Source organism: Acanthochromis polyacanthus, chromosome 18, assembly GCF_021347895.1.
Source record: "Acanthochromis polyacanthus isolate Apoly-LR-REF ecotype Palm Island chromosome 18, KAUST_Apoly_ChrSc, whole genome shotgun sequence".
In the NCBI taxonomy this organism is placed as follows: Eukaryota; Metazoa; Chordata; class Actinopteri; family Pomacentridae; genus Acanthochromis; species Acanthochromis polyacanthus.
Window position 1 is genome coordinate 6,403,291 of NC_067130.1, and position 26,206 is coordinate 6,429,496.

General features: G+C 39.4%; 2 protein-coding genes across 6 annotated transcripts; both read right to left on the reverse strand.

The window, feature by feature from the left end:
- Positions 1 to 3: 3 nt before the first annotated feature.
- Positions 4 to 3,606, reverse strand: LOC110951538 (glycolipid transfer protein-like). Its single transcript, XM_022194647.2, has 5 exons — positions 3,397 to 3,606; positions 2,978 to 3,036; positions 2,727 to 2,860; positions 2,506 to 2,656; positions 4 to 1,142 (listed from the first exon to the last, which is right to left on the reverse strand). The coding sequence occupies exons 1-5, from the start codon at positions 3,497 to 3,499 to the stop codon at positions 960 to 962; spliced, it is 630 nt and encodes a 209-aa protein (XP_022050339.1). The 5' UTR covers positions 3,500 to 3,606; the 3' UTR covers positions 4 to 959.
- Positions 3,607 to 3,712: 106 nt separating this feature from the next.
- git2b (G protein-coupled receptor kinase interacting ArfGAP 2b) lies at positions 3,713 to 26,177 on the reverse strand. 5 transcript variants are annotated; one of them, XM_051938747.1, is made up of 20 exons: positions 26,053 to 26,177; positions 21,828 to 21,961; positions 21,507 to 21,619; positions 19,945 to 20,050; positions 19,257 to 19,343; positions 19,041 to 19,171; positions 17,792 to 17,886; positions 17,639 to 17,684; positions 17,344 to 17,395; positions 17,178 to 17,250; positions 16,949 to 17,046; positions 16,733 to 16,844; positions 16,076 to 16,227; positions 15,831 to 15,983; positions 12,002 to 12,211; positions 11,766 to 11,855; positions 11,078 to 11,160; positions 10,009 to 10,164; positions 7,324 to 7,387; positions 3,713 to 7,048 (listed from the first exon to the last, which is right to left on the reverse strand). In XM_051938747.1, exons 3-20 carry the CDS (start codon positions 21,617 to 21,619, stop codon positions 6,839 to 6,841), a joined length of 2,031 nt encoding a protein of 676 aa, XP_051794707.1. In that variant the 5' UTR covers positions 21,828 to 21,961; positions 26,053 to 26,177; the 3' UTR covers positions 3,713 to 6,838. The 5 variants fall into 5 exon arrangements, with proteins under 5 accessions (XP_051794707.1, XP_022050333.1, XP_022050332.1 ...); XM_022194641.2 differs by lacking the exon at positions 26,053 to 26,177 and adding an exon at positions 22,492 to 22,731 and having other exon boundaries at positions 17,344 to 17,392; XM_022194640.2 differs by lacking the exon at positions 26,053 to 26,177 and adding an exon at positions 22,492 to 22,731.
- Between the last annotated feature and the right edge of the window lie 29 nt (positions 26,178 to 26,206).

Here is a 26,206-nt window from a genome sequence, read left to right on the forward strand (position 1 = left end):
GTGTAAGATCAATCAACTGAGTTTGATTTTATTGTTTTGAGTTTTGAGATTAAGATCTTTTGGAGACAAATTTCGACACAGAGGATCATCCAGACACAAACGGCTCATGTGTTCAAACAGTAGTCATGGAAATAAATATGCCTTCAGGTGTTGAGCAATTAACAGATGTGCTCATGACTTACTGTCTGTTGAGACTTTAAAGTTACAAAACAGGCCACAGACCTAAACGATGGAAGCAAACACATCTGAGGCACGCCTTTCTGCTAAACACACAAACTCCACACAGGTACACGCCTTCAGAGAAAATAAAAAGAACAACAACAATGATTCCGGTTCTACTAACTCTTCTTTGCAGTTGAAACAGAATTACAAATATATTAATATGGAGCATTGTGCATTTATTTTGCAACACTAAGGCACTTAGTGGATTCCCAATATTTAAAAAACAACTCAAATTTGCTGCTAAAATGTAAAAAAGTTACTGTTTAACAATGGAGTAACTCCACGGCTCAGGAGGCATCTGAAATTTAAAAATTAGCAAGAATGCTTCCCTGTAAGAACAGTGTTTTCAGTCCTGTATTGCTCTTTCGATGAAACAGATGAGACCCACTTGATAATGTCATAAATAAAGCAGCAAACCTACACATTAACATAATCCTGCCTAAGAGTGACAGCAGAACTGTTGCTATAACAATCCTGCAGTTACCTGAAATTAAATACAAGGAGGAAAAAAACAAACCATACCTTCAGCTGTAATTTCTGCTGAAATTTAAGGCATTTGCTTCATTTTCAGATCAAATATACAGTATTAATATTTAGTAAGGCATAATCAAAGTAATAAATATCACACAGAAAGGAAAAAATAATTAAAACAATCCTATTAAAAACACCTTCAAAAACTGGACTTGTGTGACACGAGTGATGCTGCTTCACCTCCAGTCCGGCCATTTCCTGAGTCTTCAAACAGTGTAGTCCAGCTCTGCGTTTAGATTCGTGTACATCTCGTAGATGGCGTCTACAGTAGCGGTGTAATTAACCAGGAACTGACGCACATTCGCCAGACAGTCCTCCTCTTTCACTTCCTCTCCTTTCGACAGAGCCTTGAGGAAGTTCGATTTGTAAGGAGCTGCGATTAACGCTGCCTGCAAGGGACAGAAAAGGGGAAAAACTCCATTTTTATCAAGTAGAAGAGGGTGAACTGAAAGGTTAAGAAACACTTTGAATTTAAAAGCCTCGTATACTTTATACCGCTCACTGCAGACGTGTGGGGTAACACATGTAAAACTACATTACATCCAATAAATATAATATTTTTTAAAAAGCTGCAAGGACAGAACATAATGTGGAATATAACGTGTAAACTAGTATATATTGTGTTCCAAAGTGAATACTTTAGTTAACTTTAGAACGGCGTATATAATGTTCAAAGTAAGCAACAAGTTACTCCTTGATAACATGCAACAACAGTTCAGGAGAACTTTTAACCCTGTAAAACCCACTGTGGCATAAAGTACATCAGTTTTATTTTATTTTTAATAATTATTTATCTCTAAATAAATATATTAATTTATATTATTTTTGCTGTTTTTCTACGCTTTACAGATTTATATAGAATATTTTAGAATTTTTTAAGTGTTTATATCTAAATAAATCCATATTATTTTTGCTATTTTTTCTAGATTAGGGTTTTACAGATTATATATAAGTATAGACTATTTTTGTAATTATTAGTTTTTATTATTATTTATATATAAATCTATTATTTTTGCTATTTTTTTCTATATTTAGGTTTTACAAATTATATACATATCAAGAATATTTTCTATTTTTTGTTATTAGTTTTAATAAATTATTTCTAAATGTGTTATTTTTTGCTATTTTTTTCTATATTTGGGTTTTACAGATTATATATAAAATATTTTTTTACTTTTTATTATTTGTATATAAATATATATGTACACTATTTTTTGCCGAGTTTTTATTCTATATTTGGGTTTTACAGTGTTACGTTTAAAAAGCCAAAAGCTCGTCCCACCATGAAGAGTCGATGTGGGGTAAACATATGGAATAGTCTGGATGATGATCTCAGTATGAGCACAACTGTAAAACTATTTAAAAGAATATAAAAATATTGCTTTATTAATACTATTTAACAACGTGGAACTGTAAATGTGTTCTGGAGTTTCTAAATATGGATAAAAGTGTAATGCAAACAGGAAACAGTAAGATATGAGAAGTACAGACATGTAGTGAGTAGTAGTTAATAAGTTGAACTTCACCCTGCTCATTTTAAGACATTATTTCAGGTTGTGGGTTTGATTTTTTAAAATTGTATTTTGTCTTCATGATACTGTAGCATAAAGCGTAAACATACAAATGCAAAACACGCTAAATGTCTCAGGTGCAACTTAAACTTTCCGGTTTCTATCATACAAACACCTCATTTGAAATCTGTACAGGCGTTTTACACTCTTCCAGATGTGCATTTTTTTTTTTTTGCCTTACATTGAAAATCTTCTGGACAATCCAGCCGTGGTATCTCTTCAGCGCCTGCTCGTAGGCCTTGGTGACGTTGACCTTTATCAGGTTGGGGTTGTTCTCGTCTCTTTCTCCATCCGCCAAGCTCTGCAGCAGGATCTGAATGAAACGGAGACCCCTGCAGGAGAGAGGCAGAATGCTCAACACACACAGTATGACATGAACCTTGAGTCCAGTACAAAGCTCACCTCTTCAGCCACATCAGAGCCAAAGTTGCTCCGACTTTAGGCCACTCTGCTGCATGGGCTTCCCTCTCAGCCTCCAGGATGTCCTGCAGGGTGGCGTACTTTGCAGGATCCTTCTTGTACACAGCTGTAATTTTCTGAAAATGCACATTTGGGTTGAGTTTGCATGCAGAAGCTGCACCATTTAATCCCCTTAGTTTGCATTTAAATTCCTAACAGCAGCACAAAGACACGACACAAGAACTGAATCTCACCGTGATGTTTCCATTAATGTCTGATTTGATGACTGAAAACACTGTTGATCCCAAGCAGTCTGGAAGAGAAGGAAACAGACATTTGAGAGGGGAGGCAATAAAATATGAATGACTTCATCACACATGGCTCTGAGGGGAGGATGAAACAGGCTTTTACAGATAGAAAAAAAGAGGGTAGAAATGCAGTGAATGCATAGTAAGTCACAATGAGGTCAATGTGCGCTCTGCTCGGAGAGTAAACAAAGAGTTTCTCTATAGGCACAGCTGGCTCAAATCCCCCCCAACAGCTCCGTGTGAAATAAATAACCATCCGAGAGGCTCTCACGTGACTCATTTGAAACGACGTGTCAGGAGAAATAAGTATGAACCGTGACTGTCACCTTCTGTCTGTCGAGTTCAGGTGGAGGTTTTAGACTCACCGAAGAACGGAGGCAGATGGGAGACGGCTTCTAGAAAGATCTTGGTGTCCACAGACTTGTCCGGCGGTAGTTCTGTGAACTGGTTGTCCAGTAAAAGCGACATGATCCTGCCTTCGGAGCGCTAAAACAGCAGCAGAAGCAGCGGCGTAGAGCAGCTCTCGGCTGGAACAGAACCCGGAACTGAGCTCTTGTCAGATGGGTGGGGAAGCGCCACCAGCCGCCCCTATCACTTTCTGTCCTCCTCCAACAGGTGGGAAATAATGCATGGGCATGTTGAAAGCGAAACACACTAGAACAAATGAGACGGCCGAGCAGGTAGAGGTATGAATTATACTTTATTATATCTAAGGCAAGGGATTGTTTTCAACCACAGAGGCTCCAGGTTACAGGGAATAAATGGCAGGTTTGACACCAGGCTGGTTAGTAACTGAATACTTGCACTGTCATTATTAGAACTCAGTAGTTTGTTTATCCATCCATCCATTCTGTATACACCGCTTTATCCTCACTAGGGTTTAGTAAAAGATTTAAAAAAAATCTATCATTTTATATTTATTTTAGAGTGAGTTTAAATACAGTATTGTAGGTTACTTAATGGCTTTGTCCTGTGTGTATTGGTTAATGCTCTCATGGCCCATTCTAGATATTTATTCACTCAAACTAGCAGCTTTTCCTCTTAAAAATAGCCTTAATTTGTGTTTTGTGTTGTTATGTTGCTAAAGTCAAAATAATTTAAATGAAAACCCTGCACCGTTAGCATAAGGCTAAAAGTAACTGGGCATTCATCCACAGGCAGTCCAAAACACAGAACAGTTAAAAAAAAATTAAAAATTGGGGGAAAAATAGAGGTAATAAAAAATGTCAAGATATATTGACAAAAAATATCACCTTGACAATGAATTCCAAATTAAAGCTCCCTGAAAAATCCACTATATTAAGTTTAAATGCGTTTTTCCCCCCAAAATAACTTCATTTAAAACGTGTAAAAAAAAAAAAAAGTTTGTGTATTTTATTTTCTATTTTACCTTGATAATACTGTGGCAATTTTTAAAAAACAAACATACAAATGCAAAATAAAATTCCCTAAAAAGCCACTACATTAAGTTTTTTCCACACTAGCCTTGTTTAAAAGTAAAAAAGCTTTTTTAAAACCAAAAAATAAATAGGTACACAGACAGTTAACTAAATCATCTCATTGACAACTGAGCAAAATACTTGGCAACAAGGTCCAGATGACTGCTTCTGAAATAAAGCTACTATAAAAATTTTCAAAGGGGTTTATCCAAATAGTGTTTCTTGGTTCAATTATGACTTGTCTAAGAAGGATCAATGCTGTATAATGGACTATACTTGTTTATGTTTTAGCCGTTAGTTACCATGTAGTTTTGCAAAAGTTACGCAGTCGTCCTTCAGGATTTCAGGTCAACTTAAATGGAATCATTGATCTCACTGGGATTAAGCTAAGTGAAGGTAATTGGTCATTACAAGGTTGTCTGCAAAACATATTTAAAAATGAATAAAAGCATCTTGAAAAAGGAATGAAATTAACAAAATTATTTCCTTGACCAATGTGAAAACTTGAGATTCAAGTCAAAGCTCCTGGGGGGGGAAAAAAAAAAAAAAAAAGCTTGTAAGTTAACGTTGAGACAAAATTCCATCTTTGTGTCAAAAAACAAAACACTTTTACAACTTTAGCAGCAGCAATAAAATGTGCTGAAGATGGTTTAAGGACATCTTAATACTAATACTTTTAGACATTGAAATTCTTTTACGGTACATCCTTAGCCAGCTTCCTGAGAATCAAAGGGTTTCTCTCTATGGTGGTGTGAGGTCTTGACCTTGACATGAGGGGGAACCCAAAGATGACTTGTTTTGCAATTGATGTAACCTGAACAGACTTTAAATCTTTCATGTAAATAAAAATCGGTAAATCCTTTGTCTCAAATGGATCTTTGGCCAACCTCTTTTGTTGTAAATGAGAAATACCATTAAAGGTGACTTGATTTCAATAAAGTTTTCTTCAGAAAGGCGTTGCCACTGAACAGGAGAGGTGCTGCTCACAGAAGAGGTCACACATATTTTTACTGAATTTGTTTTGGCTTTTTAACGCTAATCAGATTGCAACTAAACAACAGATTTTTCTACCTGCAGTTGTGCGCCGTATTCTAGTCCTCCTTCCAGCCCAGCTTCAAACCCATCCGGCTCACAACAATGAGTGTCACATTAGACTGGTGTTCTACATCAGGAACTCTAACTCTTGAGGACACAGTTACTTTATCATTGGCTGTAAACCACGGCGTGTTGGACCACAGGAAGCATCTAAAACACTGGAGTTACAGCACCACACCGATTAAACAGAGATCACAAGTTGCCTTATAACTAACTGCCAGCTGAGACGTCCCAAACCTCAGAACAAACGTTAGCCTGTGAGGAGCATCATGTCGAACGAAAAGCTTATGAAAATAAACATTGATATTTTCTTAGAGGTATGACATACAATTTATAAATAGAATAGCATTTGGGTTATTCTGATAAAGAATTACATGGATACATACATCTTACATATTTGCATAATGCTATTAAAATTGATTCAAAACAGAGGCCGCAGAGGCCACGTCTGTGGGAATCTTTGACCCACTCACACACCCGCACAACATCATAAGTATGGCTGTAACATTGGAACTCCAAAAACTACCGGTACTTTACTTAGAAACACATTTTCAACCAGAGCGCAGGACTGAAATGTAAAATTACCTGCTGGAGTTGCTGGATGGAATGAAAGTTAGCACACTGGTGGTGGTGGTGCTGAACCTACACGCTGCTCAAAACACAGAAGCTGTTTTTTATAATCACAGTTTGCCGACGAAACGAACATTTTAAGCGAGCGCCATCACGATGACTCAAATACTGTCAAAAAAAAAAAAAAAAAAAAAAGACACTTAAACCAGCAAAAGAAATGTGAACCAGTGTTACTCTGAGGTTCATCTGTTCTGATCCTTGATGCCTGACATCTTGATGATTTTTGGTCCTCTCTGACAGGCAGGAAACCAGACCTCAATCAGCGCAACTAATAACCTCGGCTGTCCACTGAAGTACTGTGGAAAACTGTCAAAAGCTCTGCAGCTGCTAGTGGTTCTAATTGTTTTACACAGACATGCAACATTGCACTTTTGGAAATCGAGTGGACTAAACTGAAGAGGTGAAGAACAGTAACAGGTTTTCTCGAAGATCTTTTAGTATGTTTTTACTACCGTGTTGCGCTAAAGCTTTTCATTGATCTTTTTTTCCCCACCTCAAGGAATGTTTGTGAACACTTAAAGTGGTTAATATGGAAAAAAAAAAAAAAAGAAACACTGATTAGGAGGAGAGTAGCAACCTAAACTGTGAGTGCATCAGAAATGTCTTTGGGCTTTTTTTTTTTTTTTTTTTTTTTTTTTTTAAGTTAGTTGTTGTTTTCTTTGGTTGTCACAGTAACGAGTTGCTTGGCAGCTTTGGCAATGTCATAGGCGCACTGGATGACCTGCTGAGTGACCAGCTGGATGTCTGACGGGCAGGGGTTGTGCTCTGCGGCCTTCTGGCACTCCCCGTGGAGCCGGCTGGCACTGGAAGTCAGCAGACACAGAGACCCTCGCACTGTCTCCGAGGACGGCCTCTGTTTGGGGGGGGGGGGGAGGAAGATTTGATAAGGGAGGGGACATGACAGCATCCATAAATAAACACTCATTGTGGTCAGTAGGCACTGTATGCGTGTGTGACTGGACATAAAACAAAGTAATCTGATCAACGGTAAAACATAAAGCTGAGTAATGCAATGAGTGGGGCCTACCCATCTAGAAAAGTCATTCCAGATTCCCTCTGGCTATTTTCAAACAAACAACAAATTACTGTGAGGGATAGAGGTCAGCCTTCTGGTGGGAGTGTTCTTACTTTAGGAAACAGGGCGGCCATCTCTGTCACAGCCATGCAGATCTTTTCAGAGCAAGGCAAAAAGCTGTGGGAGATAAAAACAAAGGGCTGAACAACCTGAAACCTTCCCCACAATGACGCTCAAACACGACAAACATGTATTGTTACTGGCATCACAATAAAAACCATTAACTCTCTGGACCACAAGCAGTTTCTGGGCATTTTTTTTTGTTCCTGACAAAGTTTTCACTCGCTGGATTTTTCACTGTAAAATAAGGACTGCACCTCTAGTAAAAGGCTAAGTGGAAAGAAAACTAAAAATGTCAAAGGTATAAAAACAAAAGCTAAATTCTTTGATTATTTAATTTACACAAATTACCTTACTATCCAAAGTACCTACAGTTGTTACCAATGATGGAAAAAAAAAATCTTTACACACTACAGATAAATTTCTACTTACATTTTTGATTTGTTTGCATACTTGTCTCCTGTCTTCTTGGTCATAATTTCTTTGTTTTACAGAATACAGTAATAGAAATGTATTATTTTAAACTGAGAGGCCTGAAATAAAGTTGTTTTGATTAAATGTCACAATTTTATTTATCCATCACAAGTTTAAGCTTAAGATGAAAATCCACTGATTCTTTCTGGCGTTTCTTTTTAGATTCCAGCTATATTGTGACATTTTACAAAGATAACATGCATTTCAGACTGGCAGATTGTGTTATGAAGAGGTTCAATGATTAAAATGTATTAGGCATTGACTTCAAATTACTTACAAATAAATTATGCTGCCTTGTTAGGGTGGTGCACTTACCAAGGCCTCATTTGATGATGTGGAGCTGCTAAATCCAGCACGCCTTGACAGGTTAATTAAATAATCGATGGGAGCTTTACATTGGCCATGTCTGACTCGCTGCTTACCTTTCATATTTCCTTGATTATGTAAGTAACCATATGAATGTTAGGGGTGCAACATTCCAGACAAGCTGCGAAATAATCAGCTTGGGTGAACATTGTGTGACGTTTGACAAAAAGAAAAAAATTCATCAATGTCAAGACAAACTCAAGCTGAATTCAGCTTCATCCCACCCCAGAGGCCAATAATTAAGCCGTGAAAGCATGCATTAAGCCAGTGATATCTCCCAACGACAAACTGTAGTGAACTAATAACATGCTAGGCTCCTCATGTCCTTTAAACAAAACCTGCTGGTAAAACCTATATTCAAGACAAATAAGACGAGGGGATTGTGTGCTTGCCATCCCGGGTTACAAGCTGTGGAAATGTCTCCTTCTGGGAGTTACAGCAGCAAACTCTCCTAGGAGTTTAAGTCGCAAATGACTATTGTGTGTAATGCTACTGTTTTTTTGTGTGTTTTAACTGAGGTACATCTCCTGCTGTCATGTTGGCTTTTGTTTTTTTGAAATGTACTTTTCTGTTGTAAACCACTTTCTAAACTAGATCCTATATAAATAAAATTGTTCACAGCATCTGATAGATATTATATTGTGGACATAAACCTTCTTGGCAGGCTTGGGTAATAATGGAATGCATTTAAATGAGATTATGTCATCAAACTACAAAAAAATAGCAACTGTAATTAATTATAATCAAGCAGAATACTTTACAACATTCAAAATATTTATCGTCCATTTTTAATGTAAATAAAATGTTATTATCCATAAATTATCACCCAAAAAATTAGATAAGTCATAATTAAACAGCCTGGCACCCTGATAGGAGTAACTTCCTTTGATATATCCTTAAAAAACAGCAGCAACAAAACAAAATAAACAGCATCTCACATGTTGCAGAATACACACAGCATACTTGGGGTCTGTGCCAACAGTGTTCTTATAGGAGTAATTTGATTTAACCAGCTGTAAATGATGAATATGCATTGAAAATGTTTCGAAATGTTATAAAAACTATATGTAGAACTCAACATTTTGAGGCTGCATTCATTTTCAGTACATTTTGAATTAAGTTTGTAAAAAATCTTGTAATGTAAGGTACAATTGAGTAACCCATTTATCTGCATGCGTTTATAAATAGAAATTAAAAAGATGAAGCACAACTAGGGAATGGAAATAGATGGTAGACACTGGTAGTTCCACAATATTACAGATGGTGGAAATAATAAATTGCATGCTATTAGAAAGCCAAAACCAATCAAGCTGTGATGTGTAACCACAAAAACACAGGAAATTAATACACAAATGAATATATGAAACCACTAACTCACTGTGGATTTGGCAGGCCACGGGGGAAAATGTCATCATGTGGTGTTTATTTCCTGTCAGCTGCATTAACAGACACAAGACCTACCCCCAGCAGATGCACAGTTTCTAGGACACAAGGACAGAAACCAGGCTGTGGAGCTAAAACCCTGGTCTGAGTGCTGCTGGTTTTCTACATTATGATTAACTGCATTCAGGCTGCGACTCAGATGTCAATCAGTCGCGAGTTTGCTGGAAAAGATGAGACACTGCTTCATCCAGAGACCTGACAACAACTATTGAAAACCACAGACCTAGAAGCCACCGAGGCACTTATGCTCTTTAAAGGCCAGGCAGAATGACAGAAGAGAGCAAACTGAGGTTTAAAGCAGGTCAGACAATGAGAAGAGCTGGCTTTTACTCCAAAATTATGCTTTTGCATGTCACATTATATATTAACTGTATTTTAACGGTTTAATACTATACCTTTCATGTTTGGTCTCCTGGGCAGCTCTCAGAAGTTCCTGGATGTTCTTAGTGATCTGCTCAGTCTTACAGATGACGTCCTCTGTGCAGGGCAGGGTGGCGTCTTCTTCACCCTCCTCCTCTGCTTCCACAGCTTCAGAGGCTGGAAGAGGGCTCCTACAAACACAAAGAAAAAGACAGCGAACTGTTGGCAACCAAAAATGATCCAAGTGATGGATTTGAATCTTTCAACAGGACAAAGATCAAGCATAACACGTGCCCAGGAAAAAAAAAGTCTCCTAACCTAAAATCACCTATAGGATGCTCTAGTTTGGATGAACCAAATCTTTACAGGCTGAAACATGAAGGAAACTTTCCATCACAGGTATCACAGAAGCTGGTTGATTCCAGGACAAAACAGTCAAACAGCTGTTCAAGTTAAAGGATGGTAAACTAAATACTCAAACATTATCTGTAATCTTCAGTGAATCCACTATATCAAGTTCAAATAATTTCATTTTGAAATGTATATTTATAGTCTTATTGCTTAAAACGTAGCTTTTTTTTAGATATTTTGCTGCTGCCCAGGTCTAGAACATGAAGTTCACTCATTCGCCTGGTTTTGTGAAGTGAAACGGTTATTTTTCAGCTCAGAAAGCTGTAAAAGAACTAATGATCAGTGCCAAGGTTAGGCTGGCTTCCACGTCAGAATCCTCTTGAAGGCCGCACTACATTATCTTTGGCTAGGCAGACTGAACCAATCAAGGACTCTTTCTAAACACCTGTCAAAACTAAAATTAGTCCGACTTCCTCTTCTCTCATTGTGGGACCTACAATAATATCAACACCTCTCACACCAGAAACAGGAACTTTTTCTGGTCCATGCTTCTTCTGTTTGTACCTTTGAACAGAGGTTGTTCAGTAAACGCTGAACGAAATATTTAAAAGAGTTTGTGTTAAGAAAATGTATTGCTTTGAAGAGCCAACCAGCTGGTTTTATCACAGCATTTGCAAGTCATTCTGAATCTTTAGAGAGAAAATTGTTCCATTTAGCACAAGAGGGTGCAAAGCTACCAAAACAAGTTCTTACCCAGTGTCCTCCAGTTCAGAGTGGTTAGGCGTAGTGTCATAGTCGTTCTCCAACATGGTGCTCTGTCCCTCCAGACTGCAGCCCTACAGGGACACCAGCGGACCATCAGTCAAACACGCTACATAAACTGTAAACGATGAGCGCAAACTTGTTACCACAGCAACTGTAGGCACATCAGAATTAGAATCATGCATTTCTGAAATCAAAGCTACAACCACACTATCAGACATTTCATTTTAAAGCAGACAAAGAGAAAAAAAAAGACAGAAAATACACAATCAGGTCATTGTGGTGTAGCACAGTCGTACTGCAGTGGAAGCGATTAGTAGATGCGAAGAAATCCTGATGTCAGCCGGCGTTCTCTTATCAGTGGCTGCCACTAATAAGCACATTGTGAAGGAGAAGAAGAATCCCTTTATCTATCTGTCAGATACTGGACTCGGCTGTCTGATCATTCAAACGTGCTCCTTTGATACAACATTTCAGCAATATTTCTGATGTTTACTTGAAGGAAGAAGGTTGTTCACAAAACTGAGGCACTGCAGTGCATGCATGCAGGCAGGCGACACCGATACAAAGCAGTTTAAAGACACAGGTCAGGAGAGAGAAGACTGTGGGGTCAAGCAGGAGGACAGTTTTCACCATCCCCTGGGGCTTCCTCTGAGCCGAGGGGATTTCAGTACTTAACCCTTCGAGATCTCTCATCCCACGACCAGGACAGGGAAGAGGGGAAGGTAGGGAGGGAGGAAGCAGCCGTCCCCAAAGGACCCCTACCAATCTAGAAAGGGGTCAAACCAAGTTGAGCATACTCTATTGAGATGCAATGAATGACTGAATGAATGATTGAATGAAAAACCAACACCAGCCCCAAGCCAGGCATCATTATTTTGGACAGAACAGGAATATTGGCGCTTCTGTGCTTACGTTGGTCGGGAAGGGTTGTAAAACGACACCATCGTCATGCCGAGCCGTTTCCACCCGATGGGGGTACTGCCTCGGAGTGGAGCCCGTCTCATACATGGACATAGCGCGACCTCCACGGGGCGGGTGTCGACCAAAAGGCCCCTGGGGTTGTTGTTGTCCGCTGGGGGTTTGCCATCGCAGCGTTGTGTTTTCAGTCTGCAGGGAGTTCAGCTGTGGAGAACAAAACATCTTTCAGTTCAGCTCCAGCTGAGGGCAGATCTCCTGCACAAAAGCTCGGCCACACATCAATAATAGAGCAGAATGCAGCTAAGCCTTCAGGTGAAAAGCAATTCCTCTAGGTTGAGTTCATCTTCATGTCAGTTTTTTTTTTTTTTGGTCTCTCTTCAAGGTTTTTCTCACAACACATTCGCTTCCTTGACAAATGAAATGCTGACACAGTATGTTGATAGCTAAACTTGAAGTACGACCCCCTGAGAAACCGAGACAAAAGCGGTTGCCCGTATTTATGAAAACAGAGTGTAGAAAAAGAGCAGCGAGAAACATGTCTCAGCTTTCTGTGTGAAAATTAAGAGGAGTCCATAATGTCAGCAATAAATTTTGAATATTTGGCATACAAGTGGCAGAGTGTAAGGATGAAAAACATTTGGGAATCTGAGGCCTGTGAAAGAGGAAGTATTGAGGGGACAGAGAGGCTAACACAACCAGGCTAACACAGAAGCAGTATTGTTTACAGTTTGATTCTTTGCTTTAATTAATGCGCTTGGCTGTGACAATATTAAAGGCACGAACATTAACAGAAAACTCCACGTTCAGACCTGACTTGGTGGTTCCACTGTGTCATCATATTAATTTTGAGAGACAGAAGTAGTTATTGAGAGAATAAACCAGCAGGAGGAGACAGCATATTGTGTTAACTCTCAGCTGATTGTAGAGACAATGAGAATGAGCGGTGGAGGAATTGGAGGCATTCGGTGAAATGCTGGGTATACGACACACTTTCTTGACTTTTTTTTGTATACACAACATACTGTCTTCTGTACAAGCACATTTGGTCTACCCTTTGTTGTTACCACACATGGCAACATTATTAGCAGCGTATGTGTCTAGTAAAGGCAACTAAGAACAGGCCAATGGGCGGCTGTGGCTCAGGTGGTAGAGCAGGTCGTCCAATGATTGAAGGGTCAGCGGTTCAATTCTCACTCTCGCCTCGTCATGTGCTGCATGCCGAAGTTTCCTTGGGCAAGATTCTGAACCCCGAATTGCCTACCAGTGACTGTTCCACTGGTGTATGAATGTACACTGACTGATGTTCCAGGTTGATTAGCAACCTGCACATTAGTGTGTGTCTGGGTGAATGGGAGCAATTGTTGTAAAAGCGCTTTGAGTACTCTGATGAGTAGAAAAGCGCTGTATAAGAGCAAGTCCATTTACCAATGGAGAATAACTGATCAAATTACACTGTAGTTGCTGAATGAACTATATGTTGGCATATCCTGGAAGGTCTTTAAAATACTAAAGAACAGTGGTGAAAAGTGTGGACAACAGGGTCTTAACAACCACGATTATGTTCCCAGAAAAACACACTGCTGTTGGGTCGAGTGTCACCACTGTTTTTGGGTTTGGGCAAATTTTAACAGAGGACGATTTCTTCAAAACGTCAGCAAGTGAAACTGTATAAACATGCAAATCTTCATACCCTTGGGAGCTACAACTTGGGACTTTTTTTTTGACAGACTAAGCCACAAGGAGCTAAGTGAAACAATACGCCTGTAATAAATTTATAGATAAAATAGTTATGGGTTGCTGTGCGTTGCCAATATTTGCTACATGCCTTCTCAAAGTGACAGGAATCAAATCTGATGACGTTGCTGTTATGATAAACCTTTAAGGTCATAACTCAAGTGATTCACCCACACCCAGACACTAATCACTGCTACATTTAGGTGGTTTATAACCGATGGCTGACATTTCTGCAGATTTAGGATGACGGATCATAATGTCCTCCTTACTGGGAACCATTTGTGGTTTGGGTGTGTAGTTCTTTTGACATGTGACTTGGGATCCTACATGAATTTTCTCTCTGGTTTACATCACAAATAAGTAGAACATTAAACCCTGTTTGGCCTTCTCAGTGAACTGCATAGCAGAGGAAGTTTGGTGCCTGTTAATGATTGCCACAAGAATTTCAGCCCATCCGGAAACATTGCAGCTATATTCACTGTTCACCAGCTGGGAGAAAACAAAGACATAATTTTCCTAGGCGTTTTCATTGATTACATGTCTTCATACTGACTGAAGCTCCCATTCTACTAAATTCTCATTAGTCTCACAATTTATGCTGTTATTTTGATAAGGAGAAAAGCTTTTACTTAACATTTACTCAGATTAATCTCAAAACTAACCGACACTGTGTCAAAGAAGTCACCAGTGCGGCTGCATTTTGCTAAAGAGAATGATCTAAAAGACGAGTGTAAACTTTGCAAATAGCAGTCATAGCTAGACTGGCCTGGGAGTTGATATAGTGCTATTTTCAGAAATCATTAAAAAAATGAGCAGGCTGTTCTAAATCTTCAGAACCGCCTGCATTTAGGCTAATAAGGACAGCAGATAGAGTGCACTTAATATACTGTGACTGATTGGAGACAGCATGCAGACTTATGTCTCTGTGACCACTCAGTTTACTAAAGAGTAGGGGGGATTTCAGTTGAACGTGAGTTTGTTTGGTTGACTACAGCACACGAACAAACGTCTGACACATTGGAGAAGACGTCAGTTAAACACAAATTAATGAATTGAATAAAATCCAATTCATAAAAGATCTCTAATGTCATGGAGATTAAACCAACACTTTACATGGGTCGAAAAAAATATTTCTATCATTTTCTTGAAAAATAATTTGAATAATATAGCTAATACAGGTCCGCCCACGATGAAATACATGTCATCCAGACAGTACAGTACAAAGACCTCAAGAGGGGAGCAAATCGGTATTCATAATAAGAAATCCATTTTAGGAATGTCACAAGAAAACACATTCGTTATAATGCTACTGCTGCAGAATGAGAGCAGTAACTAGAGCAGTTTGCATCACGAGAGAGGACATAAATATGACACATAAAGTGTGAAGTGACCTTTAATAATGGATGTTGAAATACGAATGGGCGCGACCATCTATTCAAAGTGACAGAAATCACATTTTGAGCACAGTGCACACTACTGCAAACAAACAGCTGCAAAGAATCTGCAGTAAAATCCACACTTTAGATATTAGTATCATATAATTTAACCCTTTAAGCTTCAGTCAATTCCAGCCGTTTTCAGTACAAAAAAATCGCTAATATTCTATTTTTAAATAAAAAAAATTACGAAAAATACGGGGAATATTGGACGCGCATCGGGAGGTGCATTTCCTTGAAAACGACCGATTCGGGGATTTTATACCGACTTCAGGACATGTTTTGGACAAAATAGTTTACTAGCTTGTGTCATCTGATGTAAAAGGTTGGATTATGGCCGTTTTTTGTGGAATCTTTTTTTTTGTGTGTAATAATAAACCCGGAAATGTGAGTCGCGCTGTGTGCTTTGAAGCCGTGTATAGAGAACGGATGGATGAATATTTGTTTTTGTCGGACAAATGTGTTTTTCTCACCCGCTGTGGTAATCACATCTGAAAGTGGTTTATACCGGCGGATTCATGAGAATCTAAGCTTTCCATCGGTGTATAGTGTTTGTATAATCGCGTTTGCACCCGTCGGACATTCCTGAAATTCCTATGCAAATTAGTAGATGTACCGCCGGCGGTACACTGAAGCTTAAAGGGTTAACTAACCTTGGTCTGCATCAACCGCAGCTCTTCACTCAGGTGACAGTTGACTTTGAGCAGCTGCTGTATTTTGGCTTCTGAAGCAGTGAGGGCGCTCTTCACCTCCATAAATTCCTGTACTGTGATTGGTCCATCAGACAGGTCAGAAGACTCCGAGCTCTGCAGCAAAACACAGAATTTATCCAGTCAGTTTGAACAGTAAAGCGGAATGCTGCATTTAAATGTAATTCCAGGTTCCTAACAACATCAACCTTGGTCCTTCCATCGTTGCAGCTGTCCCCACATGTGGCCTCTTGGACAGGATCTTCATCTGATGCCACGCTGTCGTAATCCGGCTGGTCATTGTCCTGGCTCTCGCTGTTATGGCGACTGCCTATTCCCTGAAGGATCAGCTCTACATTCTCTGAAGGCAGAGCACGAGATCAAAGGATTAGAGATCAAACATGAGGGTTGGCTACAGGCAGCTGTTTAAATCAGAGGGCTAAGGACCACATTTCCTTCTCATTTACTTAATCCAAAAATCAGCACTCTTGCTCTTCTTTATTACCGCTTGCAAGTTTCCTTGAGTATGTACAAGGAAGAAACCAGGCAGGGATGTGGTTTGCTGCAGGATGAGGCACTTTTAATTATTAAGCCCCAATTCACACATGATCCAGATTCATATATTCATATGGCTGTGCCCAAATGGTCCACATTTGAATTCCAAAAATACAGACTTCCTGCTTCTCATTTGCATCAACCAATTTAGGTTTCCCCTACTGCTTGCTTTCTGCTTCTTTAATTATCTTCTGTGTGTTTTGGAGCATAGTTACTGCAATACAAACATTACATAAAAACACAAAAACAAAAGAGCAAGAAATTCAAGAACTGGACGGATAAAAACAAAAACAGAAAATATCATTTCATACCTTTCGGACTGTCACAGGAATTACCCCACTGCCTTCGTTTCGCATCCGTTAGAATATCGATGACCAGGGTTGCAAATTCATGAGCGCTAAACCTTGCCAATTTTTGACGACCCTGTGACAGCACACATAAAGGAAATGATAGCAGGATTGTTAAAAACACTACTCACACAACAACAATGAAGCTTTAATTAGGGGAATGCTGGTGGAATCACTCGCCTGGTTTCTCGTAGACGAGTATTCAGGATTCACTGGCAGAAAAGGCACAACTGTAGTGTCTGTTACAAGTGTGCTGTGGTTCTGAGTTGCCAACCAAACTTTAAAAAAAAAAAAAAAAAAAAAAACCACAGGGTAAGATGCATAAAAAATATATGATATATATGAAATAGTGCCAGCATAATAATGCATTCTTTTTAATGATAATAAAAATATATTCTGAGAACTTTACCTGCATCTGTTTCTCTTCTGTCGACTTCATCATAAACATCCATGGCAAGTTCTTCAAACTGATGGTTACTTAGCTAAAAGGAAATAAAGCAGAATTATTGGTTGAGTTTTCAACCAACTAAACAGTGACTGAATAGGAGAATAAATTCACATGTGAAGCGTCTCACCGACTGCAGCTTCTTCTTTGCGGCTTTTGCAAACTCGGACAAATCCAGACTGCTTTGGACAAAACATTCTAATTAATTTCCTTTCCTGCTGAAAAAAGTTCACACGAACAAGTAGAGAGGCGACGGCAACAAGCATACTTACTTATTTCTTATCCATCCAATGCAGCACAGGAAAAACAGGTTTGAAATTATACTGTGAACGTCTACCACACCTCACACGCCATACATGCATTACAAGAACTCAACTTTTGAAACCAAGCACAGCAATGACTGCAGCTCGGAGTGCAGCTATTACCTGTCTGCCATCTGTGGAATGATGAAGTGTTGCCCATTTCTGTGATCTATAACACAACAAGGGAATAACAGAATCATTATCAGAGAGGACAGAAAAAGCATCAACTGTCTAATGGCATTAAGCAGCTGTACTTGATCCATCTGCTGTACTTACCCGGTCTTCTACCGCAAAGGTAAAATGTTAACCGGTCAGTGAGTTCATACTGTATCTCCACTAGCCTCTCTGCCAGCTCCTGATGTCCAGCTTGTCTGAGAGATTAAGAATAAAAGGTCACAAATATGCCATTTTGATAAAATGCCTTTAATGATGTGGAAAAAAAAGCATTTGGCAACTCAGTTTTAAGCGTCTAAAAGAAGCGGCCAGCACAGTGTTTGCTGGCCATGTTGACCTGTCATGCAGACAGCACTGCTTTTCTATTGCAAAAAACACAATAAAATATAAATGTATCTAATTTAAAGATATAAAAAGCTTTTTTGTTGACTGATTTTAACATAAGCCAATCCCTCTTTGGTTTTCTTATGATTCGTAACATTACTAGACAACATTATCGTGTAATGAAGAAATTATCCACTGCAAATCATCTATCAATTTTGACAGCTCTGTATAATAATACGTACCAGGACAAATGACAATAAGCTTCACTACATTCCATCTTTTGTTACTTGTCCTTCTAACCCTGACTTCTCTAAAATAGTTGAGCTGAGTCAGCTAGCATGCTAGCATATTTTCCTTCCTCTCCTGTTTCTGTAATTGCTTCATTGAATTAGTCAGACTCTGACATAATGCCACTGTGTCTAGTGTTCATTATGCTGCAAGGCATGTTGAATATATGAGCAATTTCAGCTGGCAACAACGTTTCTTTCTCCATTTTCTAACTAAGCTGTGGCTACCATTTTTCCAACCTATAACTGGTTATGTTCTGTCACTTCCTCTTTAAGTTACAAAGGCCAACATTTCCCCATCAACACATCCAGGCATAAATGGCATACATATTAGCAGTTGTTCGTCTGTGCTCATGATTAAATCGGCATAAGATATGTATCATTTCCTGTAGCGCGGCCACCAGTGAGACGGGCTCTGTCTGTTGAGGTGTTGCTTGCAGCTGCATTGATGGCAAGACATGGAAACCACAACAATAGTAAAAACCATTGGCCGTTTGCCATGTTTTATATAAAGCACATACTGTATACCAAAGCAGCTGGGGCAGAGGTGGCCTGTGAACTTAATTAACTAAGGCATACAATACATTTCAGTGCTTGAAAACAGGATGTGCCTTATCATGGCATCTCTAAAATTAAAAGTTGGTACACAAGTCCCACTGCTCACAACGTAAAAAAACAAACTTAAGCAGAACAAATACATCATAAGCAAGTGTTAAATTAAAAACACAGGCACATTTTACCTCGCATAATCAATGGGGGTCTTTCCACTGGAGTCCAGAGCTCCAGGATCAGCTCCATAAACTGCCAACAGTTCTGCTTGCAGCATTTGACCTGCTTTTGCTGCTATGTGTAGTGGTGTGTTTCCCTTCTCCTGTTGTTAAAAAACAATGATTAAGCATTAAAGTTATGTTAATTTAAATTCAACAAAATAGATTTTTTTGTTCCATTAGACCCACTGGATGGAAAAAGTTGGCCTGAGCTCCTAAAGATAAGAGTCTCAGGCAGGTTTCCAGGTTCCCCGTCCGAACACTGGAATGAAGTTGCTGAAAGAAAATCGACAAATGGCTTGTTTCAGTTTGATTGTTTAGTGCATACACAGCGTTATCTTCACTACAAAAACTGAACAGTAATATAATGCATTATCCTGCTAGTAAATATTGCAATAAAGGGACACACAGGGAGCAAATGTATGCAATTTTCTTTTTGCAATTCAAACAAAATTTAATTGATCTTAAATTGTTATTTAAAATGCTCGCCTATTATAAGCAATCATTGCAGAATTCAGAGAACCAAAGATTAGCGTGATATAGATGTAGCCATTGCCAGAGATGAGATCAGAAAGCCCATGCTATATCGGGCCTGGCATGACGAATATGCGAAAATTTGAGTGGCGGTGCGTTGCAGCAGCAATGAACACGTCTATAAATTTATTAATAGGCCCTACCATTTCTGAAATTTACAGGAACTGGTCAGATGTCACAGACAAAAACCAAAAATACTTGCTGTGCGATGGGAAAACAAGTGAGAGCAACTTGTGGCTTTCTGATGACAAATAGGAGGCCTTCTTTAATCACATCACAGTCAGTTTGTGGTATTAAAACTGTGCAAAAATGAAAACAAACCAAAAACAGAGCAATTTTTCACCTTGCTGAGGTCTTTTGCTGTTACGCTGTCATCCTCCCGACAAGGCATCCGATGGACATAGGCCAACATCTGATATTTTGCCTTGATGAATTCTGTCTTGTTGGGACTAGAGAAGGACAGAAAGTAAAGATGCTCACATTTGCAAATCTGGACCACAGCTGTGACTTTTAAATGTTCTGTCCTGTGAGCTGTTAAACTGGATGGACAGAATTTGATGGTGGTCTGTGCAATTTCTCTATTATTCCATCACAGCACAAGACTCTGGAAGCGTTGCTGATCAATTCACATCCATACTCAAGCATATCTACCTGCCTACTCAGATTAAGGCACAACATTTTGGGTAAAACACTTAATTAGATGTTTTTTCAGACAGACACAGCAACTGCGATTTGATTTGCGATAGAATTCTTTAAAGTCAAGCTTCACCTCACTGTTCATTGTGAGATAGATTTGAAACGCGACGGAGCATTACCACATGAGATACCATCGAAAATGTGACTGTCATACAAATAAGACAGTGAAACCATTGATACGACAGTTTAAATCCTTGATCAGCCATGCTGCATAGCTTATATCCTAAACTGCAGCCTTGGCAGTTTGCTAACTGCATGGTTTAAAAATGACAATTTTGATGTGAAATCAGCTTCAGTATCCATAAAGAACAATTTACAAAACTAGTTGGGAAGTTAGCAACAAAGCTTGACCTTTACAACAAAACATTCAAACTAATATTAGAGTACTTCCTTGTTTTGTGAGTGAAGCGACACACACATTAAAGCAGCTGCAGGGTTTGCGTTTGACCAGTTTAGCTCAGAAAACTACCCAACAGTTCCTCAAACCATGAGACAGACCCTTGTCTGCCGGAACCATCCTTCAGGAACTAAATTTAGTCTTGTTCCCCCCAATTGAAATGCAGGCTGAGCTTCTGAGTTCCTCATCGGGTCCTTGATTTTCTGGGAAAGTTCTTGCAGTCATAATATAGAATCAATCTCAGTACTTCTATTTGGGAACTAAGATGGCCTCATCAGTCTGTTGTCTGGTGACTGAATGCGTTTGCTCTGAGAGTGAGGGTCAAACTCAGCCCGACTGTGTTTATGTGCGAGTGACTGTTTATCCTTACTCCACCAGCCAGACACCAGAATGACACAGTGTTTATACCTGCAGAGGGATGTGGGTGAAGACATCACATCTCGTCGTCCTGTGGATTTGTTTTTGTTTTACTTTGTCTTCTGAGGCACATCGCATATTGCTTATTAAAAAGCATTTACAACGAAGGACACGCTTCACGAACTCTTTACAGTTCAGTCGGTTGAAAAATAAATCAGCTGATTAACAGAATTGCATGCAGCTGATAGGGTTGCAGCTAATTGTATCTCACTGAATGTTCTGTTTTGCGTATTTTCTTTTCTGCCTGTCTGATCCAGTGAATTCTCCAAGATAGTTGCGGCCAATTATGCACGCTTACTGACCTTAATTATAAAAATCTGTTTTGCCAATAGAGTATTAGATCACAAACACACTAAACTTATCACTGACATATCAAAATCCACAAAAGCACTTACTGAACTCTGTCCTGTGGGTTGGCTTTACGCTTCCCACTTACTGAAGAGGAAGGATCCAGAAGGCTATGTTCCCATATTGAATTGGCTCCATTACCATACAGTGTCTGGACCATCTAAAAAAAAAAAAAAAAAAAAAAGCATTAACAATTTAACAAGTGTGGTGCAAAAAATCAATTTGCAATATATTTATGGCAGACCTACCTAGCCACTTGATGATTGTGTAACTTCGGTCTTAAATAATAAATGACGTGCAATCATTGATTCTACTCATCTGCATGTGGGCGTTTGGTTAGTGGGGGTTGTGTGCCCTGTTTCCCTCACCTGCAGCTGTGAGGGTGGCCACGAAGAGTGAGTCAGATGTCGGACTTGAGAGCTGTGTCGCCCAAGACCTCGATGGATGCTGCAGCACTCATCGCAGATCAACACACCCCTGTTAACCGAGGCCCAGCGAGGCTCTGCAACACACAGGCAATGTTTATTAACTTAAGAGGCTAATATTAAAGGAATAATAACGACCCACACGGCCTTTAAAATGAAGTGTTTATCGACACTAAACAAATTAAGATATGTTAGCTGACAGCAACACATAACTGCTCCTGGTTAGGTGCTTCCCCATGACTTCGACACATCCACAAACACAAACAGCCCCTGCACGACAACATTAATCTTGACAAGCTAGCTAATTTGTCAAATCAAGCTAACGGAATGTTAACATTAAAAACGCTACTATTAATAAACACAAGCAAACAGTTTCAGGATGAGACAAGTTAATGTGATACTACCAACACGACTTATTATTTTGGTAAATATTCCTACAAGGAGAGAATTCACAACTATCACAAGTAGTCATACAGCTAATTGTTAATTATTTCTGCGTTCGGTAACGTTAACTCGGTGAGCTAACCGGACGCAGCGATAAGTTGAAGTGAGGGCTAGCTGGTTAGCTCGGCGGCTAACACTGGAGCTAGCTTATTTGGCATCGTACCCGGAGCACTGCAATCAGCGCAGACCTCTCTGCTTCGCACTCGCTTTGACATCCCTGAAGAGAAATCCTCCGACTCCGGGAAGAGCAAATATTTGCGAGATACGTTGCACCGCAGCTACGCAAAGATAAGACAGGGATAGTCCGCCCCAGCGGTTTGTATTTAACACTTCCAGCAGGCAAACCAACTGTGACCGTCTGCCCTCCCCTCCTACTGCTGAACAAAGCGGTGTCCCATTCCAACACGAGCACTGCCTCCTCCGTGCCTCCTTGTCTGCTTCCTTCCTTGTTCCCTTCAGCGTTATCTAGGTAAGTACACATCCTCCAAATCATTCCTTCTAAGAGCCTCTGTGTGAAGGATGCAACATGTATGTGTAAAAAGTCAATGTTAGGCAGCATACATAAGTGGTGTTAAATATTAACTTCAAGGTCCCATGATGTGCCCTTTTATCTGCAAATGTTTGAAGATATTTCAGTCGTGATGCCAAAAGCTTATGAATGTCCCTAATGTCCACCTTTATTCAGACAGTGGTTAATAAATCTACTAATGTCAACATACTTTTGTCCACCCTGTTATTTCTCTGCTTTATGAAAATGAACAAGTTAATGTCACAAACCTTTTTTGAAAAGATTTGAAACATGATGGCATATTACCACATGAGATACCATCAAAAATGTGACTGTCATACAAATAAGACAGTGAAACCATTGATACGACAGTTTAAATCCTTGATCAGACATGCTGCATATCTTATATCCTAAACTGCAGCCTTTGCAATTTGCTAACTGCATGGTTTAAAATGACAATTTTGATGTGAAATTAAGTGGAAAGCTGTAACTTTTGGGGGGAGAAATTATGATGTCTGAACAGCATTTTGGGGATGTTGACCCAATTAAAATCTCATTAAATTTTCAGCTCAAAATACTGCAACAAATTTCAACATAATTGATCAAAGCTGGTTTTAGCTCTGCTCTAAATGCAGTAATGTGTATCTGCAGAAGAGGAGGCTGCATTTTCAGGACCACAATTCTGGGACTCTTGTTTTATGTGATGGCCTTACATATGGTGACAGCATCATCTAATGAAGCAGATTACTCTATGTCAGGTCATGTCCATTAATGAGACAGCTTTCTGGCCAAGATAGACTACAGTTACAGCGGAAATACTGAATGCAAATCAAGTTTTATTCGTTAAACATTAAAAACACTTCCCAGCACTCTTCAATTAATTCATCATCATTATGTAACTATTAATAATTTTGCCATGCATTTGAGTATTTTTTCATTGTTGTGTTTAATTAGTGTTATGATCTCTGTTTCAGCATCTGCCCTTCTTCCTGCTTTTCCCTCTTTTTCCTTATTTCTCCTATTGTTCCTGATCTGCTTCTGTTCTGACCTGTCTCTTTTTGGCTCCCTCTGTCTGTCATAACTTGCCCCCTTGCTCTCCCTGCTTCACCTGCCTGCATTCTGCTACCTGCTGATTAGTGCAATGAGGGTCAGCTGCAGTAATCAGCTAACTCAGCTCACCTGCTCACTACTTCACCTCCAGGTGTTTAAGCCTTGGTCATTCACTCACATCCTATCATGGACTCTACACTCTCTTTGGATTTGCTTTCCCCCTTCCTGGATTTCCCACGCATGGACTCAGTTCTCCTCACCCCTGCTTCAGTCACCAGCCAGTAGTCCCTGTCATCTCCATCTGCCCCTGGATTCCCTCAGCCTATTTTTCCCCCTCTGTGTTCATTCTCCCCCATGCTTACTTTTGCTAATGCAGTTTAGTTTCGTAGACTAAACTTCCATTTAATATGATATGAAGACCAAAAGGGACCACGTGAAAACTAATGTCAACTTTTACATGCATTCCAAACATTTAACTTAAATATACAACTGCATTACTGTGCTACAAATATTACTGTCAATTAATATGTATTGTGACGATCACTGGGGTCCCCTTTTAGATTGTTCTGCAACTAACACTTATTGCTTTTCAGTCTGCAGGTGGCTGCTTAAGGTGATCTGGAACATCCAGTGTGTTCTTAAGTCCTGACTGCAGACTTATAATTCTCTCCACTTCGTTCCACAGATGCTACATGCCTGATTTGGTTATATTTTAGTTTCTCTTTTCAAATTTTGACTTGCACCTTTCAACACCCACATTCGCATTACTCACTCATACACACCCCACACTGCTGACTTTACTGACTTCTGCAACCCCCTAGAGACGTAGAGAAAAAGTTTGAAATCTCATTTCTATTATTAGACTTGGAAAAGAGTTAAATTTAGGCACCTGTGTGAAAATGGTAGACTTTACCAGCAGTTGAATTAATCCACATTCTACTCAGGTGGGGCTTAAAAGGACAATGATCAGATGGTGTGACCAGTTCAAAGACATTCCTCTGAACAGTGACTATAAAAGGTCACCTTAAATGCAGTTTCTATCTAACATAGTGCCACAGATGACAAGAGAAGGATGAGAATAAGGCTGTTGGCATGCTGTATGCAGGCATTTCAGTTAAAACCACTGACAGCAACTCAAAAGTCCACAATTTCAGTTCTTCAGGAGATTAAGTGGTGAACTACCAGATGTTTTTTTTTTCTTTAAAAAAAGAGACAAGGTTACCGAAACCTAAAAAAAACTTACATTTTAGAATTATACAAAAATTAAGGCCAAAAAGGAAGAAGCAACGGGTTAACAACTTACAGCTGTTCTGCAGTAATGGAGGTTGAGCAAGCCTTCAACCAAATCCTACAGGTGTCGCTACTTTTCTTGATTACTTACAACCCCCTCTGTCTGCATAAAAATGGTGTTGGAACACACCATATCACCAAACCCTCCAGAGCATTATTTGAATAGTGTTGTGTTGCTGTAAAAATGGAGAGGAAATGGATACAGACCATCATAACACCTAAAATGTCGGTCTTTCCTCCAGGAAAGTCAAGGTGTCAGTGAGTTTTCTTCACCATCAAAATGCACTCAGAAAATGGTGGAAACTTGTTCGGGGTGGGATCAAATAAGTTCTGTTTTCTTCCCACTCCCTTTCGAACATGTATGATTTGTAAATTTATGTGATGCCTCGTTTTAGCTGCGGTTTTATTTTGTATAAGCTGCATTGGCTGTCTGTTAATTTCATGTTTGAAATAAAAAAAAAAAAAAGTTGCAGTGGGAAAGTCATTGCAAAGACATCAGAATAAGTAAGAGAGGCTTTCCTGGGCCACAAAACACTCAGTGGACTACTGAAGACTGGAAGAAGGTATTAGAGACTGATGAATCAAAATTTGCAATCTTTGGTTCATCACACAGGAGAGAGAATGGTTCCTCAGTGTGTGACACCAACTGTCAAACATGGTGGAGGAGGCATGATGGTCTGGAGCTGTTTTAATGGATCCAGGGTCTGTGAGTGAGAGGTACCCTGAACCAAAACAGCTGCCACAGCGTTCTGCAGTACCATACTATACCATGCAGTTATGATATTTATGAATTATATATATATATTAAATCATAGCATCTATTATGCATTTATCCCATATCATTGATTTTTGTGTCAGTTTTCACTTTTGACTTACCATAGTTGCATAAAAAGAAATCCACTTTGCATATCTGTTTTTGTGTGTCTCATTGAGTGTAGGTGTCGTCGCTGTGCACCTTAACGTATGGTCACTGTGTCTTTAAAGGGGTGGTGGTTCACGGCGAGGTAGCAGATAGGTTTAATTTAGTCGT